Here is an 18,311-nt window from a genome sequence, read left to right as displayed (position 1 = left end):
TGGTCAGAATATTTGAACTAATAATATCTGGGCTAAGTTCAAAAATGGTTGAGATCAGTTAAAAAACATGGCCGCAAGGGGGCGTGGCATTTTTCCTTAAATGGCTATTTACTACAAAACCTTGACAACACTCTAGAAGTCACATTTATTATCCAATCTTTATGAAACTTGATCAGAACATTTGTTCTAACAATAGCTCGAGTGAGTTTGAAAATGGTTATGGTTCGCTGAAAAACATGGCCGCCAGGGGGGGGGGCAGTTGTTCTTATATGGCTTTAGTGAAAACTTGTTGACACATTTATTGGCCAATCTTCATGAAACTTGGTCAGAACATTTGTCCCAATGAAATTTTGCCAGAGATTGAAGCTGGGTCATATGAGCTCAAAAACTAGGTCACAAGGTCAAATATAAAAAAACATGTTAAAAGTCACTTTTTTGGTCCAAAATAATCTTCATGAATCAGCTTGCATTTTTGTCAGAATAGTCTAGTTCCTTTGGCTTTCAGGTGAGCGCCTTAGGGCCTGATGGCCCTCTTGTTTAAAATTCAGCATGGTGTCTTCTCTCTAATTCAAGTAGTTTACATCCGATCTTTACCAAACTTGGTCAGAAGTTTTATGGAGATGATCTTAAGGCCAAGTTAGAACATGGGCCTTGCTGGGTCAAAAACTAGGTCAAGGGGTCACTAAGTGCGTTTTAGAAATTGAGCATGGTGTCCGCTGTTTTTTGTGAAGACGACATGCAAAATATTATGTGTCAATGCGGCATGTGGGGGTATTCGTCACATCTGTGACAAAGCTCTAGTTTTATTTCAGCTGATCCTGATTTATTACAAAAACATTAGGCAGTAACCTGTTTTTCTGTTTATCATACCTCTACGTCCCGAGTAAAGAGAAATAATGAAAAAATCGCTGAAAAGCTGCATTTAAGCGGGAAAGAATATGATTTTTGTTGTTTGACATGTTAATAATGACGTCATGAGCTCTTGCACTTAATATTTGTAAAATATGTTTTTGCTGTTTGTGTAGCATTTTTGTGTTAAAAATTTAAAACATCTTGGTATCAAATTGTTTGTTTTGTTGAATCTGAATCAATTTTACTAAAAAATATTACTTTTTAGTTTATTCCAAGTAATATGACCTATCTACTATCATCGACTGATATAAGAAAATTCCTGTTGAACTGATATAAAAAATATATCATGCAGTGTTATATCAGTCAGATATCAATGCAGCGGTATGATAGATATAGTTACAGTGTCATGTTGATGTTATGTAAAAATGACAGACATTATATTCTGATCTAAAACTGTTCCTGTATTTTCACCAGCAGTTTATGTTGACTTGTAAAGTCAATGAGAAAAACAAAAACAATTGTTATAGATGTAACACTAGTAATACACCCTATATCAATTCTAATGTTCACAGAAAATTCTTTAAACTTATGACATGATTTGTTTACAAAATAAATGCACCTGCAAAAACACTAAAAATTCTTTATTATCCTAACAAAATTTTCTTACACACAACAACACAATCACATGGCAATTTAAATCCTCTGAATCATCAATCAAGATACATGTTAAATTACACTATCCCACTTTGAACACCAGGATACTGCTCTGGTCCAGTAATCCCACAATGATGGAAGCAGTGTGTCTGTTGTAGCAGACTGTCTCTGGTTCCACCACTCCATCCTCCTTTGTGGCAAGAGTAGCCAGCTTTCTCTTGCCCTCACTATCTACTTGTAGGATAGTGTTGGACCCCCATACACTGACCAGCACTTGGCCTGCAGGTGTCACATGAAGACCATTTGGGTCTTGTAGTGCATGGTCAGTGAATGTGGCCAGGACTGAACCATCCCTGGCCAGAGTGAGGAGCTTGTTTTGGGAGAGATTAATGATGTACAACTTGTCCCCTGTGGGGCTCACAGCACACCTGTATACTGTAAAACAGAGTACCATCAACATATTGAATAACATGTATAGTAGTTAATTATAAATCTTATTGAAACTGTATTAATAATGTGTTGTTAAAAATACCAGAGACAACAAATTATTAAGATATGTATAAATTATATTGGTTATTTGGTATTGACACAAAATGGAATATTTTACATGATCATCATTCAAAAGAATAACTATATGGTTGAAATTGGATCCATATCCTTCATCAGTTATGAAAGTCAGTTGCTGAACTTATTAAATTATGCTCATTTACTAAATATTAAAAAACAAAACAAAAAACAACTGATTACAAACAGTTATTGAACCACACAATCAAATGTTCAACAACATTTTAGGTCAAATTCTTTAATCAGATATTATAAAAAGCAACAAACAATTAAAAGATCTACTAAATATGCTCGATTTTACCAATCCATTAAATTTTATGTAAACAAAATTTAATTTTTTCACAATATTTTTAGACATGGCATTCTGGGAATGTCTTAATCAACGATACGAAACATTAATTATTTTCTTAACTTCGGTTGAAATAATCACACTGACGGAACATTTTAAATGTATTTATTGAACAAATCACATGTAATGATTCATTAACAATGATTCTTACCTGTATACTTGTCTGATGTATCCTTATACATCTTGCTGACAAGTTTCCCATTCAGTGTATACTTGTACAGTGCAGTACAAGCAGTAATATACAGGTCTCCCTGGTGGCAGGCAATACCACCACATACATGTTGTAACTGAAGCTTTCTTCCTATTACCAGCTGTCTGTTGTTGACTGTGATGAACTGGACCTCGTGTACCCGTATGTTAGCAGGGTCATTCACAGTAACAGCCACTTCACTGGGTGTGATTTCACACAGGGTCAGTGGATAGCTAGTCACACTACAGTGACTCACCACCTGGTACTGCTGGTCAAGAAGCTTGACTTTCTGATTACTGTGGTCTGCAACCAGGATCTGTTTGGCTGGGAGAACAAGAATGGCTGAGATATTACATTCCTCTGAATCACTTGATATTTTCACATTGTGTTCAGACTTGCCCTGCACAGTGATAACCTTGTTTGGATTATCTTGTACCATCATTCGTTCAATCTTCCCAAGACCGGACAGTGTTGTCAAGTACTGTACAATTTCACTGTTAGGCTGGAATGATATATAAAATTTATCCTGAAGAGTGCTCTTCAAAAAAGTTTTAGATTGTTTTATTATTTCCTCGCATTTTCTGGTGGCAATAAAGGATAACTCCTGCTTGCTTTTATCACTTATGTCCTGTGTGGCGTCTCGAAGTTGTTTCAATTCATCCCTAAGCCTGATGCATTTATCAGCTTCACTTTTGGTAGAGGCCTGCAGTTTGGTTAGAGTATCTAACATTTCCTTTCGTGTCTTCTGTTCAATAGTGTATAGGGCTGCATTTATTTCTCTGCGAGTGTTCTGTATCTTGTGTAACTGTTCATCATATGAACTTTGCACATACTGAATGCTAGCCTCTTGGTTGTCTTGAAGTTTCTTCAACTCTTTTAGAATAGTTTGGATAGAAACGGAAAGTTGTTGAAGATCTGTAGACTGGCTTTTTACAATGTCAGATATAAGAGTTATCTTTTGGCAGTGTCTGAAAGAAAATTGAAAAAAAAACTTACACCTGTATACAATACTTAATAATTTTAAAAGATTGTGTAATGGGAATTTAAAATACTTTGGTAAAATCAGAATGAAATAGTTCATTTACTAGAATGCAGCTGTAGGTCAATATAGTATTTACATAAGTATTAATTTATTTTAATCTAAAACCTACATATTAATTTCAACAGATATTTTATTGGATGTGAATTCAGTGACCCAATTACAAAGATAGCTTAAAACTGCTGTCTTTTTATATTTTTATGCCCCCAGAACATAGGTTTGGGGGGCATATTAAAATCGCACCGTCCGTATGTCAGTTAGTTAGTCAGTTAGTCTTTCCGTCCGAATTAGTTTCTGCTTAATAAGTCAAGCAATGAAAATGTGTAAAGCAATAACATCTAGGTCAAGTTCGATTATCGTCCAAATTGACCCAGACACTCTTGAGTTACGGCCCTTGAATCATCGTAAAATGTTTTTTTTCTCGTTTCCGCTCAATAACTCTTATCAAACTTCATAGGATCTTCACCAAACTTCATGAAAATGTGTAAGTCAATAATTATTAGGTCAAGTTTGATAATCAGCAGAATTCACCCAGACACTCTTGAGTTACAGCCCTTGAATCATCGTAAAATTGGGGGTTTTCGCGTTTCCGCCCAATAATTCTAGCAATTATCATCAGATCTTCATCAAACTTCATGGAAATGTGTAAGGCAATAACTACTAGGTCAAGTGCGATAATTATCCAAATCAACTCAGACACTGCCGAGTTACATCGGCCAAATTGACCCAGACACTTCTGAGTTACGGCCCTAGAATCATCGAAAAATTGCGTATTTTCTCATTTCCACTCAATAACTAGAGCAAATGTCATAGGATCTTTGCCACACTTCATGAAAATGTGTAAGGTCATGAGATTTAGGTCAAGTTCAATAATCAGCAAAATTGACCAAGACACTCCTGAGTTAGGGCCCTTGAATCATGGAAAAATTGAGTTTGTTTCTTGTTTCCGCTCAATAACTCAAGCAATTGTCATTGGATCTTCACCAAACTTCATAAAAATGTGTAAGGTAATAAAATCTAGGTTAAGTTAGATAATCAGCCAAATTTACACAGGCACTTCTGAGTTACGGCCCTTGAATCATCGAAAAATTGAGTTTTTTCTCATTTCTGCTCAATATCTCGAGCAAATGTCATAGGATCTTTGCCACACTTCATGAAAATGTGTAAGGTCATGAGATTTAGGTCAAATTCGATAATCAGCAAAATTGACCAAGACACTCCTGAGTTATGGCCCTTGAATCATGGAAAAATTGAGTTTGTTTCTTGTTTCCGCTCAATAACTCAAGCAATTGTCATCAGCTCTTCACCAAACTTCATAAAAATGTGTAAGATAATAAAATCTAGGTTAAGTTTGATAATCAGCCAAATTTACACAGGCACTTCTGAGTTACCGCCCTTGAATCATAAAAAAAAATGTGTTTCCGCTCGAAAAATGCTCAAAACTTCTATGTTGCTTCAGATGTAACCTGCATATTTGGTACATGTATGCATGTGTATATGGACAAAGCCTTTCCATACGCACACAAATTTCGACCCCTTTGACCTTGACCTTGAACTTTGGGTCCGCGTTTAGGTTTCGAAATCTGCGTTTAGCTTTCGAACAAGCATTTTTCGGGGGCATATGACTTCCGATGGAGACAGCTCTTGTTTGAATTATTGTACATGAACAAATTAATTGTTTATTGAAATAAAAAAAATATTTTGTTGATATCATGAAATTCATTTTATATTTCCGTAATAATTTGACTTCCTAGAAAAAAAGTTTGAAATACCTACATTTGTTTCTTAACCTGTTCTTAATTTAAGTATCGTTAAAATTTACCTGTGATTAAGAATTGCACAGTTTGTGCAGCACAGCTCAATGTGATTATCACAAAACAATTCAAGGTTTTTATCTTTATGGACATCACATTTCAATAGAAAATCTTCCACCTGCTTTGCCACTGGCCATTTCTTCAAATCTCCCCTTCCATAGGGGGTATGTTTTATAAACAACTGGCTGTGCATGCCAATACATTTTCCGCAATAAAATTTAACACAAGTTTCACAGTAGAAATCAGCCATTTTATCCAGTTTCTTGTCTTCACATGTCGAACATAAGAAATCTTGGAGAATGTCAGATCCCTTGTCAATGGTGGATTGTAAAAAGGTTGCCATTTTACTGAATGAGTTTTGTAAACAAAGCAGCTTAAAATCTCTTAAAGTTTAATTTAATTAATATTGTTTAGTATCTCTTACTGCCGGTAGGCTATATTAAAGAGATGAAGAAATAATGCCCATCTAGCTCCGGTCCATAGTCCAATAAAAAGCAGCGCCTAACCGTACCACTATCAAAGATAAAAATCAATTTTATTTAAAGGTTATAAGAAGGCAAAGTAACTATCTTATATGTCATATGAAATGTTTTGCAAGATAAAACCATTTGAATACACCTGAGTTTGCGGTTAGTTTATTTGGACATATTTTTAATCAATAAAGCAAAGATAATAGTCGGTTTAAGTTAACTAGATAGCATGGGTATACAAGGAGTATTTTAAACTGTAGAATGCCAAGTTAGCATTCCAATCCAGCTTTAAATAATGAACTTGTCATGAAAAATAAAGCATTAACATATCAACTTACTAATTAAATAAGATCTTAAAATTGATACAACTATCCTTGTCATGCTTTAAATATTCTCCCTAATTGTGCTGCTTTGTCAGGGGGAATGGCTTGTTTGATTAACTATTCAATATAATTAATACCACTTAAAATTTAAAATTGGTCAAGGACGAAGTTTAAATATAGCAAATGGCAATAACTTTAATCTGTTGATCAAAAGTCCCTGGTCAATCACCCGAGATCGGAAGCTGAGCAGCTTTTGTGCTGTTTCCTTAGCAATCTTAGAATTTAGGAAATTAGCCATGAAGTCATAAGAGCATATGTTCTAAGCAAGTTTAATGATGATTGGGTAAAAAATGTGACTTCTTGTTCACAATATTTCACTACAGCCATGTATTTCAACCGGAACCATTTTTAACTTGATCAAGATATCATCACTACAACTGTTCTAAGCAAGTTTAATGATGATCATGCGAAAGATGTGGCTTCTAAAGTGTTCATATTGTATTATTATGCAAGGCATTTTAGCTCACCTGATTGCTCAGGTGAGCTTTTGTGACCGGTCTTTGTCCGTCATCCGTCCGTCCACATTTGTTTGTAAACACTCTAGAGGCCACATTTATTTCCGATCTTCATGAAACATGGGTCAGAAGATTTGTCCCAATGATATCTCGATCGAGTTCGAAACTGGGTCAAAAACTAGGTCACTAGGTCGAACAAAAATAAAAACCTTGTAAACACTGTAGAAGTCACATTTCATGCCCAATTTTCATGTAACTGTGTCAAAACATTGGTTTTATTGATATCTCGGACAAGTTCGAAAATGGTCCAGATCGGTGAAAAAACATGGCCACAAGGGGGCGGGGCAGTTTTCTCTATATGTATATAGTGAAAACATGTGAACACTCTAGAAGTCACATTTTTGGTCCAATCTTCATGAAATTTGGTCAGAACTTTTGTTACCAAGATACGTGAGTTAAGTTCGAAAATGGTTCCGGTCCGTTGAAAACATGGTTTCCAGGGGGATGGGGCAGTTTTCCTTATATTTATATAGTAAAAAAGGCTTGTAAACAATCATTAATTAAGGTCATGTAACATGGGAGACAACTCTTCTTATTATTGCATTTAAGTTTAACAGTAGTTACTCCCCTTTGACCATTAATGTTTTCATAATAATACAGTGTAGTTGCGTGAATCATTTATGTGTTAATTGTTATTCGAGGTTCGATGTTTTTTAGCTTTTGTGACTGGTCTTTGTCTGTCGTCCGTCTGTTCACATTTGTTCGTAAACACTCTAGAGGCCACATTTATTGTCTGATCTTTATGAAACTTGGTCAGAAGAATTGTCCAATCACTGGGTCATGCTGTGTCATAAACTAGGTCAAAAAAATAGAAAAAACTTGTAAACACTGTAGAAGTCACATTTCATACTCAATCTTCATGTTTCCTTATTTGGCTATCGAGAAACCTTGTAAACACTTAGAAGTCACAATTTTTGGCCAATCGTCATGAAAGTTGATTAAAACATTGGTTTTATTGATATCTCGGATTAATTCGAAAATGGTCTAGATCGGTGAAAAAACATGGCCGCCAGTAGGCGGGGCATTTTTCTCTATATGTATTTAGTGAAAACATTTGAACACTCTAGAAGTAACATTTTTGGCCCAATTTTCATGAAATTTGGTCAAAATGTTAGCCTTAATGATATGTTGGTTGAGTTCAAAAGTGTTTCCGGTCAGTTGAATAACATGGCCGCCAGTGGGCAGGGCAGTTTTCCTTATTTGGCTATAGAGAAACCTTGTAAACACTCTAGAAGTCACAATTTTTGCCCAATCATGAAAGTTGGTCAAAACATTGGTTTTATTGATATCTCGGACGAGATTGAAAATGGTCCAGATCGGTGAAAAAACATTGCCGCCAGTGGGCGGGTCATTTTTCTCTACCGGTATATGTCTATAGTGAAAACATGTGAACACTCCAAAAGTTACATTTTTTGCCCAATTTTCATGAAATTTGGTCAGAACATTTGTTTCCTTGATATGAGAGTTGAGTTCGAAAATGGTTCTGGTCAGTTGAATAACATGGCTGTCTGGGGGGGGGGGGGGGGCAGTTTTCTTATATTTATATAGTAAAAAAAGCTTGTGAAAACTCTAGATTAGTCACATTATATGCCCAATCATCATAAAACTTGGTGAAAAGATTGGTTTTATATATATCTCAGATGAGTTCGCAAATGGTCCCAATCGGTCAAGTTTTCCTTATGTGACTAGAGAGAAATCTTGTGATCGAACACTATAGAAGTCACATTTTTTGCCTAATCATCGTGAAACTTAGTCAATACATTGGTTTTATTAGCGAGGCTGTTTTCGGAGAAAACCCGAGCTATTGTCATAGCCAGCTCGTCGTCCGCCGTCCGCCATAGGCGTCGTGCTAAAACCTTAACATTGGCCATAACTTTTTAAATATTGAAGATAGCACCTTGATATTTGGCATGCATGTGTATCTCATGGAGCTGCACATTTTGAGTGGTAAAATTTCAAGGTGAACATCATCCTTCAAGGTCTATGGTCGAAAAAACAAAGTCAAGGGAAGTAATAAGCTTTAAATGGACATAGTTATCTGACCTACCCACGTATATATTTTTGCGAAATAAATCAAAGCGGCGCAGTAGGCAGCATTGTGTTTCTGACAAACACATTGTGGTAAAAGGTCAAGGTCATCCTTTACGGTCTACGGTAAAAATTACAAATTTAAGGGAAGTAATAAGCTTTAAAAAGGGAGATAATTATTCAATATTGAACATAGCCACTTTATATATTTCGCATGCATGTGTATCTCATGGAGCTGCACATTTCGAGTGGTCAATCACAGTCACGGTAGTGGCTTTTAATTATTTGCTACTAAAAATAGAGATTTGTTAGAGACAATTATTTTCAAGGGAAGTAATTTATATAATTATAAATCTCATATTATATATTTCCTTACCAATAATTGAAGTTCTTTTCACAGTTACTGTACAGATTTATTATTTTGATTATTTATAACTCAAATGGGTGATTTGTTAAAGTTTTTTTTTTAAATGAGATAATTATAATTTCTTTGATGTTCATTACATACCTATGGACTTATGTCCATAGATACATGATCAACTCTGGCTATGATCTCTTTTAAACCACAGGCCTTGGTTGTCAGTGATGTCTGACATGGTTGTCGCGGTTTTGGCGCGTTAACGTAATGCCGCCGTAACACTGCGCCACTTTATGTAATGTTGTTTTAACGTCATATCATATTAGTTTGTTATTGTCAGTTGAATTAAAGGAATGAACCTGAACACAACGTCTTTATATTTTGGTGCCGTGACTATTACACTAGAAGTACGATGAATTTACAGAAGTTACAATCAAATAGAAGAGGTAATAAACGCACAATCGCTATTTTGCTAGAGAAAATCGAAGAAAAGAAAGAGAATGGAACACTGATAGAAATCAACTTACTTCTGAAAATGTTGGAGACAAAAATGGAAATGCTAGAGACACTTAAAAAAAAAAACTTATCAAACACGGAAACTGAAGAAATCGAAGATTAAATTGTCGAAACAGAAATTTACATGATGGATTTACGCATGATTAGGCACACTAATCACCGAGCGTGATCAACGAGATACGATCATAGAGAGTCAGCAGCCCACATTTCATCCCATGGATTCGCAGCGTGGTCAAGGGTATACGGGTTTAGGAGGTCAACAGACGACATTTCATCCTTAAGATGCACAGCGTGATCAACGGGATATCGTGATACCCACGCATCTCAACACGCATCCCGCATCTACACAAGGCATTTCAACAATAACTCACAGTACGCAGCCTGGTGTTGATACCACGGTAATGCCTTCGTCGTCATCCACGACAAGGAGGATCACGACACCTCTCGGCCCGGGACACTACACCCTGCTTCAAGTAGCAACCCAGTGCGCAGTGGGCATGGAACCGACATATCCTAGCAGCGCCGACAGCAACCACGAGCGGCGATCCGGCGAGAAACGCATCGAGCGACCAGACAAGCGTCTCCTCTGCAGAGATGAAGAGCGAGCCGACAGACGGCGGATTGAAAACTGAGAAGATCTCAGTTTCGTGGTCGCCGCAGAGTTTTCAGGGGGCAAGCTCCCACCCACGTGACACGAGCATGTCTGATTTCAGCTTGTCATCTGACTCCAAGCACTCGTTCGGCTCCGAGAGCGAAGATCATAAGCCGAACGTGTTGTCCGAGAAGTCACGTGGCGATAGTCCGACGGTCAGCTCTACGGTGACCGCTTCTCACCAAGATTCCCGCTGGTCAGCGCCTGCGCAGCGTAAGCCATACCACCACCCGAGCCGCGCCCATCTGCTTCGACTTCCGGTACACCACGTGCGCGGATGTCAACATGAACATGTACCCGCATGCACAGAGAGCACCGGTGGAGCAGACGTACGAGGCGGCCGCCAAGTTGCTTTTCATGTGCGTGCAACGGACACACAACCAGGCCAATCGTTAAACTCAATCCGTTAGAAGTGCTATGTGGAAGCGAAACCGAGAGAAGCAAGTGATGAACATTGTGATTTAACATGTGAGAAACAGCGCTATGAACAGTTCATAAACAATGTGCTTAACATGTGATTGATACATATGTGATACAAAGTGAACTTTCAAAGACAGTGCAATCTATTCTGGGGTTTATGTAATTAATCGATACTTTGACAGTAATTGAGATAATTATTTTGACTAATAATTTGTTCTTCATGTTTTTTTATTGGATTAACATTTTGATCAGACTCATTGATATATGTTGCTTAACCATTTTGAGGCCCCGAGAATGTCGTGGTTTTGGTGCTGTAACGCCGCGCCAATTTATGTTACGTTGTTTGTAAGTAACGTCATTTCCTATTATTATGTTTTTGTTAGTTGAATTAAAGGAACGAACCTGAACGTCTTATTACTTACAAAGTCTTAATATTGGTCATAATTGACTGTGAGACCCCCCCCCTGACGAACACATCTCTTGATATAATTATAATTTCTTACCTGTTCTAATTTGTGAATGCTAGTTTTCATTAAATACCAGTGGACTTATGTCCATACATACATGATGAACTCTGGCTATGATCTCTTTGATAAACCATAGGCCTTGGTTGTCAGTGATGTCTGACTTGGTCATTTTTGACTGTCTACAGACCCCCCCCCCCCACACAATGGATTAGACAAAATCCAAGGGAAGTAATAAAGCTTTAAAGGGAGATGATATCTATACCTGCCAAATGATAAATAGAAATTTTATTTCAAAGTGGCGCAGTATGGGGCATTGTGTTTCTGACAAATACATCTCTTGTTGGGTCACTAGGTCAAAGGTCAAGGTCACTGTGACCTCTAAAAAAATAATCTGACAAGCTTTCGCAGCCTAGCGTGGCACCCGTTATGCGGTGCTCTTGTTGATTTCTCGGACAACTTGGAAAATGGCTCAGATCGTTGAAACACACTTTAAGGCTTTAGGTGAGGTTTTAGGATTGGTCTTTGTCCGCCGTCCGTCCGTCCACATTTGGTTTGTAAACACTCTTACATTCACATTTCTCAAGCATTCTTTATCAAAGTTGCTGAAAGATCTCAGTCAATTTTGATAATCACATAAAATCAGCAAAATCACATAATTAATGCCCTTAGATGTAAGCAAAGTTAGATGTTTGGTTAGGAGGGTCAACCCAAAATAAAGGTAACCAGGTTAAATCTTACAAAAACAAAAACACTCCATGCGCCAGAGTTTTGGTTCAATAATAACGAAACTTTACCCGAATGTTTGTCTGGGCAATATCTAGGTAAATATGACATTTGGTTAGGATTGAATGAACCGACTCCTCTCAGGTAAGCGAACTAGGGCCATCTTGGCCCTCTTGTTTTAGTATTCTAATAAATAATCTGATAAGAAATTTTGTGGGTGAAAGTTGCATTGATTATTTGATTATATTTGACTTTAAATCTCTCTTTGTTTTATCTACTGTAAATCGTGAATTTTGTTAGATACAAGCAAGTGAACACAATATTATATGCTGAGATCAAATAACCTTTGTTTTTAAATTTCAAAGAGGACACAATTCATACAGAGCAGTTTGAATATTTTCTTTAATGAAGATTTTTTCTTAGGTATGGTTTGTGAATCAGTATTTATTACTCTGTTGTCTAAATATTTGTGTATTGTTTATACTATTAAAGTTTTGAATGCCACACAAATATTGTTGTAGTGGTAAACATACCCAGTATGCTATATGCTTGTTGAGTCTTGGGTAATTTTTAGCTCATCTATTTTTTGAAAACAAATTATGAGCTATTGTCATCACCTGAGCGTCGGTGTCGGCGTCCAGTTAAGTTTTGTGTTTAGGTCCACTTTCCTCATAAAGTATCAAAGCTATTGCATTCAAACATGGCACACTTACTATCATGAGGGGACTGGGCAGGCAAAGTAAGATAACTCTGGCTGGCATTTTGATAGAATTATGTGCCCTTTTTATACTTGAAAATTGAAAATTTGGTTAAGTTTTGTGTTTAGGTCCACTTCATTCCTAAAGTATCAAAGCTATTTCTTTCATACTTGCAACACTTACTAACTATCATAAGGGGACTGTTCAGGCAAAGTTATGTAACTCTGACTGGCATTTTGACAGAATTATGGCCCTTTTTTGACTTATTAACTTTGAATATTTGGTTAAATGTTGAGTTTAGATCCACTTTACTTCTAAAGTATCAAGGCTATTGCTGTTGAACTTCAAATACTTTCTTACTATCATGAAGGTACTGTACCTGGCAAGTTGAATTTGACCTTGACCTTTGAATGACCTTGACTCTCAAGGTCAAAAGTATTAAATTTGGTAAAATTGCAATAACTTCTACATTTATGATCAGATTTGCTTCATACATTGACAAAACAACACTTACCTGACATACCACAATAGACTCCACCCAAACAATCCCCCCCCCAAATATTTTTTTCCATTTTGTATCTTATTTTTGAAAGATCATCTAATAAAAGACCCCACCCCACACTATACCCCCTCTCAACCCCCCCCCCAACCCCCCCAAAAAAAATAAAAATAAAAAATAAATATAATTTTGAAACATGGTTAAAAAACACAAATATTTATTTTTATTATTTTATTTTTTAAAAGACTGTCAAACCATCCCAGCCAAGAATCCCCCCCCCCCATTTTTTTTTTCATTTTGAAAGATAATGTAATAAATGACCACACCCCCACACTATACACCCCTCTTTACCCTCACCCCTTTTGATTGAAGTATTGAGATACATGTAGGTCCCTTCACCTTTAAAAAGAAAAATAGATGAGCGGTCAGCACCCGCAAGGCGGTGCTCTTGTTATAAAGTTGTTACATCACAATTATTTTTTTAAATATATCTCGAAAATATGTTATTCTTGAGCTGTGCATTTTGATAAGCTTTTCCAATTTCAAGATTTGCATACTATAAATAGCATTGAAACTGACATTTTAGGGAGGTTAATTCATTGTGAAAAAATATCCACAGATGATGTAGTATGAAAAATACTCATATATAAATGAATTTGTGTTACTTGGGAACACTACAATGTATATGAACAATACAGAAAGATGAAATATTTAAAGGATTACAATATTGACCTGTTTTTGTCGCATTTTATATCAGCAAAACGATGGTGACTGTGTCAAAGCATTTTCTGTAAGAACTGCATCAAATGCGAACGTTGTATCAAGGGATTTCACACGATCTCCATGCCCACACCTAAAAAAGAACCCACAACTCAACAAGAACTTATTCAAGGCTAAAGCCTGGTAGAGCTGAACAAACTTAGTAGATTACCAGTAGTTGATGTTAAACACCACATATTTAAGCCCTAACTCTTGTGGTTTTAGAGCAGAAGATTTTTGAAGTTTTCATTTGTTAAATCTATGCTCCTCAAAAAACCCAGGTCACAATGTCAAACTTAGAAAAATCAACTTTTAACTTGTTATCACTCTAAAGGCCACATTTTTCATCCAATCCTGATTGGAGCTGGTACTAATGTTGATCTTGACAATATCTTGGCTGAGTTTTGAATTGCGTCTAAAAAGTAGGCCACGGGGTCATATGTTAGAAAATCTGTGTTACCACTCTAGCTGCAACATCAATGACTCAATCTTTGTTACCACTCTAGCTGCAACATCAATGACTCAATCTTTGTAACCACTCTAGCTGCAACATCAATGACTCAATCTTTGTTACCACTCTAGCTGCAACATCAATGACTCAATCTTTGTTACCACTCTAGCTGCAACATCAATGACTCAATCTTTGTTACCACTCTAGCTGCAACATCAATGACTCAATCTTTGTTACCACTCTAGCTGCAACATCAATGACTCAATCTTGATAAGAGTCGCCATCTGAGAAAACTGGGCATAATGCATGTGCGTAAAGTGTCATCCCAGATTAGCCTGTGCAGTCATACTGATAAGTCATACTATTCAGAAATGGTAGTTACGATATTTTGTCACCACAGTTTTGTCATTTTATGAGGTACAACAATTCATCCTGATAGGAAACCTCGCAGCTGCAAATATAAAAACGTTTTTGTCAAATTTGTCCAAACAAAATGACGTACCTATAGGTGAAATGACGTCGCTACAACTTTTCGCCGGAAAAAAGCCAACAATCAAGCTACACAATTTCGTCATGTGGCTTTTTCAAGGGCTCTGATTGGCGTAGAGCTACGAGATATAGCACAAAACATGCGCCAGATTTCATATATTTGGAAAAGACGAAAAACAATTGAAAGTTTTGGAGCTACGAGGTTTGAGAACAACAGCAACGATATGTACGACGTTTTCCGTGCATGGGTATTCTTGAGTAATGAAACTAGTTCATTGGTCTGAACACATCAATAAAAAATTAAACTGTTTATGAAATATATCTTTAATTGTAAATATTATTTTGAGACTAAAAATTTGAAACAAATTCAGATCAATTGTTACATTATTCATTGTTACCGGAAAAGCTATGTTAAAAAGTCATCAAAGTGGCATGTATGCAAGATTGTTACACCACCCTCGTCATCATTCCATCTTCGATATAGTTTGTAATAAGTGTTTGGACCTGCAGAATACTGTGAACCTGTAGCTGGATATATGCTTCAACTCATGGACCACCTCTTTTTATGCACAAATGTGTTTACGGATTTTAATTTTTGATTTTCTTACCTGTTTTGTAAATTCTGAGCATCCATTTTTCTTGTTCACGACATAGAGGCAGCGTAGAATGAACAGATAGGCAGCATTTTGATAGAAAGACGACAGATATTGTTCTACACCGTGTACAGGCTGTTTTTATAACTCAGTGTTGATGATAAATTGTCAGAATGCTTAGATATAGACCGAGTTCAAATCTGGGCCATGTATGTCCAAAAGATAGAGTATGATGTCATATCTATGGAAAACCTTGTTCCCACTGATTATCAAGGCTAAATTTGAATCTTTGTCACCTGTATTCAGGTCATCGTGTCAAATCTTAGAGAATCTTTGTTACCACCCTAGACACTGTATTTTTGACTCAACCTCGAAGAAACTATATTGCTGCAAATTTGTTATGCTTTATAACATCTAACTGGCCACACCTCATAAACAGAGGGTTTAATATACAAAAATGTTCGTCAGGGTCTGTAGATTTCAGAACAAGATGTCGTTTTTCTGGAAAGTGCTGGAGGGCTTAGAAATCCAAGATGGCGTCCAAGATGGCCACGTTTTATGATTCAATTACTAATAAAGATGAATTGAATATGTCTATTGAACACCTATATGTACTGACTTTAATATCTGATAGAAGTAATCTATTGATGTAGGGCTTCTACCAAACAGATCACCAAGGTCACCAAAGGTCAAGGTCATTTCATGGTCAAAATGGAAAAATAAACGAAAATTTGAATATTGACATATCATTTTCTTTTTTAATTCAAATGCTTTACATTTGCTGTGATAACTTACCTCTTTATTATATAGCCACATTTACAAGCTTCATTTTAAACAAAAGTAAATGCCTAAAATTGTGTTGGTAACCATGGTAACCAAGACTACATACGCTATGTGGCCATTTTCCTGGTTTGTGGAAAGTCATTTGGCATTATAACCATCAAGTTTAATAAGTTTGCTTTTAATCTTTAATAAATACTTTAAGACTTATCAAGGCAAATGTAAAGAACAGCTATGCAGTATTCCATTCATCATATTTATTCAACAATCAAACATAACCAGGTATTAGTGCTTGATACAGACTCATAAACGTTATTTACAAATGTTGTAAATTATGACGTTATACATTGTATTTACTAATACAAATGATGCAAATTACAAATTATGTTTTCAAGTTACAAACACTGAAAAACAACTCCTGTAAACCAGGAAGTGACTGACTGTCAAACGTCCTACTTGTTGCTTTCGGAAGTCGTGGAATCCTCGTTGACTCGGCTGGCGCACTGCTGACCAGCATGCTTGTCTCGCATGAGTCGTTCTTTTACCATCAACTGTTCTCTCATTCAGATTCCAGTTATCAGCAACTTCCACTACAAGCTTCCCCCTTTGGTCTCTAGGTAGTATATTGTCTGGTACAATACCACCAGAGTCTGTTATTTTGTGTGATGCAATGTTCTGTTGGGCTGCTGATGTCAAGAATAACCGAAGATCTGGATATGAGATGGAATAAACACGAGAGTACATATCTTCAATCAGATGGCCGCTACCAAACTCGTTGTTGAGGTGTATCCCTAAGCCCAGTTGTTTAGGGTATGGGTTTTACGTGACAAGTGTAGTTAGGTCACAAGCAACAGCTTGACATCTTGTAATGGTCTTCTCAGAAGCTTCCTTGTAGCATTTTTGTCATGTAACCAACACACTGCCTTGTAAAAAAGAGGCTCCACAAACTGCTTCTGATCTGACAATTTGATTTCTTCTGGAGCATAAAAGAAGTCATCAAATTTAGGATTATTCTCTATAATTCGTCTTCTCAAAATACCCATCGCCTTATGAACTACAGCTTCATCTGTGTCATCCTCTGACTCTGGTAGTTCATCGTATGAACACTTATTGTCATCTTGAATGACCTGTTCCATCTCCTTTGACTTTCTGACAGCATCATTAATAGTCAAACTAGACGAACAAACTAGGTCAGGCTTTTCATGCTGATGAATAAAGGATACCTCTGGCCATAATTTTTCAAACAACTTTTTCAAATTGGAACTTTTATAAGAGTTTGCATCATTTGAACATCCTTCTGATTCAGCAATTTCAACAAAACGTTTTTTTAATGTTGGAAAGAAGAACACCTTTTTATCAACAACAATAGAATGCTCAAATTCATTTTAATTATCTCATCAATTATTGTGTATGAAATTGTTTGGTTTTCAGAAGTGGCCTTATTGGGTGTCAGCCCGGAAAATGCATAAGTATTACACTGGTAGTAGTCAAACAACCTTTTTTCTATGATATCGAGCCTCAATGGCTACAAGATCACCATTTGGAACACTTGCCAATCTGTCAATAATGGCTGCATCATTTATTGCAGTAGCAATATCTTACACTTTGCGATATATAGAGTTAGAGTCTGAATATATAGAAGTTTCAACTAGGCCAAACGCATAGTATTGACGATTTTGACAGACACGCTCCATTATCCGCAAAGAGTCGCTTTCCCACATTTTAATCCCTTTTGTTGAAACATCGCTGTCTACACACTAGGTCAGTAGAAGCGCTAAGCGTGTTTTTTACTCATTTCATACTCGACCTCGAAATCATTAGAACTAATGTTCTGAGCATGTTTAATGACCATTGGACAAAATGATATGTGTTTTTAAGTGTTTACATGGTTTCCCAGACGCAAAAGAAGAAAAAACAGACCGGAATCATTTACAAACTCAGCCGAGATATCATTAAAAAATGTTCTACTTGAAATTAATGATGATTGTCTTCTAGCACGTCCACAATATATCACTATAGCCTCGAACAACTGCCTCACCTCCTTGTTT

General features: G+C 36.5%; 2 protein-coding genes across 3 annotated transcripts in view; one reads left to right on the top strand and one right to left on the bottom strand.

The window, feature by feature from the left end:
* The window catches only part of LOC127845144 (pre-mRNA-splicing factor ATP-dependent RNA helicase PRP16-like), a 116,543-nt gene that overhangs the window by 80,898 nt on the left and 17,334 nt on the right, over positions 1-18,311 (top strand). The window lies entirely within an intron of this gene.
* Positions 1,479-6,074, bottom strand: LOC127845152 (uncharacterized). The gene is made up of 3 exons (XM_052375886.1): positions 5,471-6,074; positions 2,571-3,577; positions 1,479-1,941 (listed from the first exon to the last, which is right to left on the bottom strand). The coding sequence occupies exons 1-3, from the start codon at positions 5,803-5,805 to the stop codon at positions 1,589-1,591; spliced, it is 1,695 nt and encodes a 564-aa protein (XP_052231846.1). The 5' UTR covers positions 5,806-6,074; the 3' UTR covers positions 1,479-1,588.

Source organism: Dreissena polymorpha, chromosome 9, assembly GCF_020536995.1.
Source record: "Dreissena polymorpha isolate Duluth1 chromosome 9, UMN_Dpol_1.0, whole genome shotgun sequence".
Taxonomy (NCBI): Eukaryota; Metazoa; Mollusca; class Bivalvia; order Myida; family Dreissenidae; genus Dreissena; species Dreissena polymorpha.
The sequence above is the reverse complement of the archived record's forward strand: the minus strand, read 5'-3'. Positions and strand labels throughout refer to the sequence as shown.

Bases quoted from the DNA above. Each gene is read 5' to 3' on its own strand.
- LOC127845152 (XM_052375886.1), bottom strand. From the start codon at position 5,805: ATGGCAACCTTTTTACAATCCACCATTGACAAGGGATCTGACATTCTC. The intron at 3,578-5,470 runs GTAAATTTTAAC...ATTTTCTTTCAG, and splicing joins TGTGCAATTCTTAATCACAG to ACACTGCCAAAAGATAACTC. The intron at 1,942-2,570 runs GTAAGAATCATT...TCTGTTTTACAG, and splicing joins TACATCAGACAAGTATACAG to TATACAGGTGTGCTGTGAGC.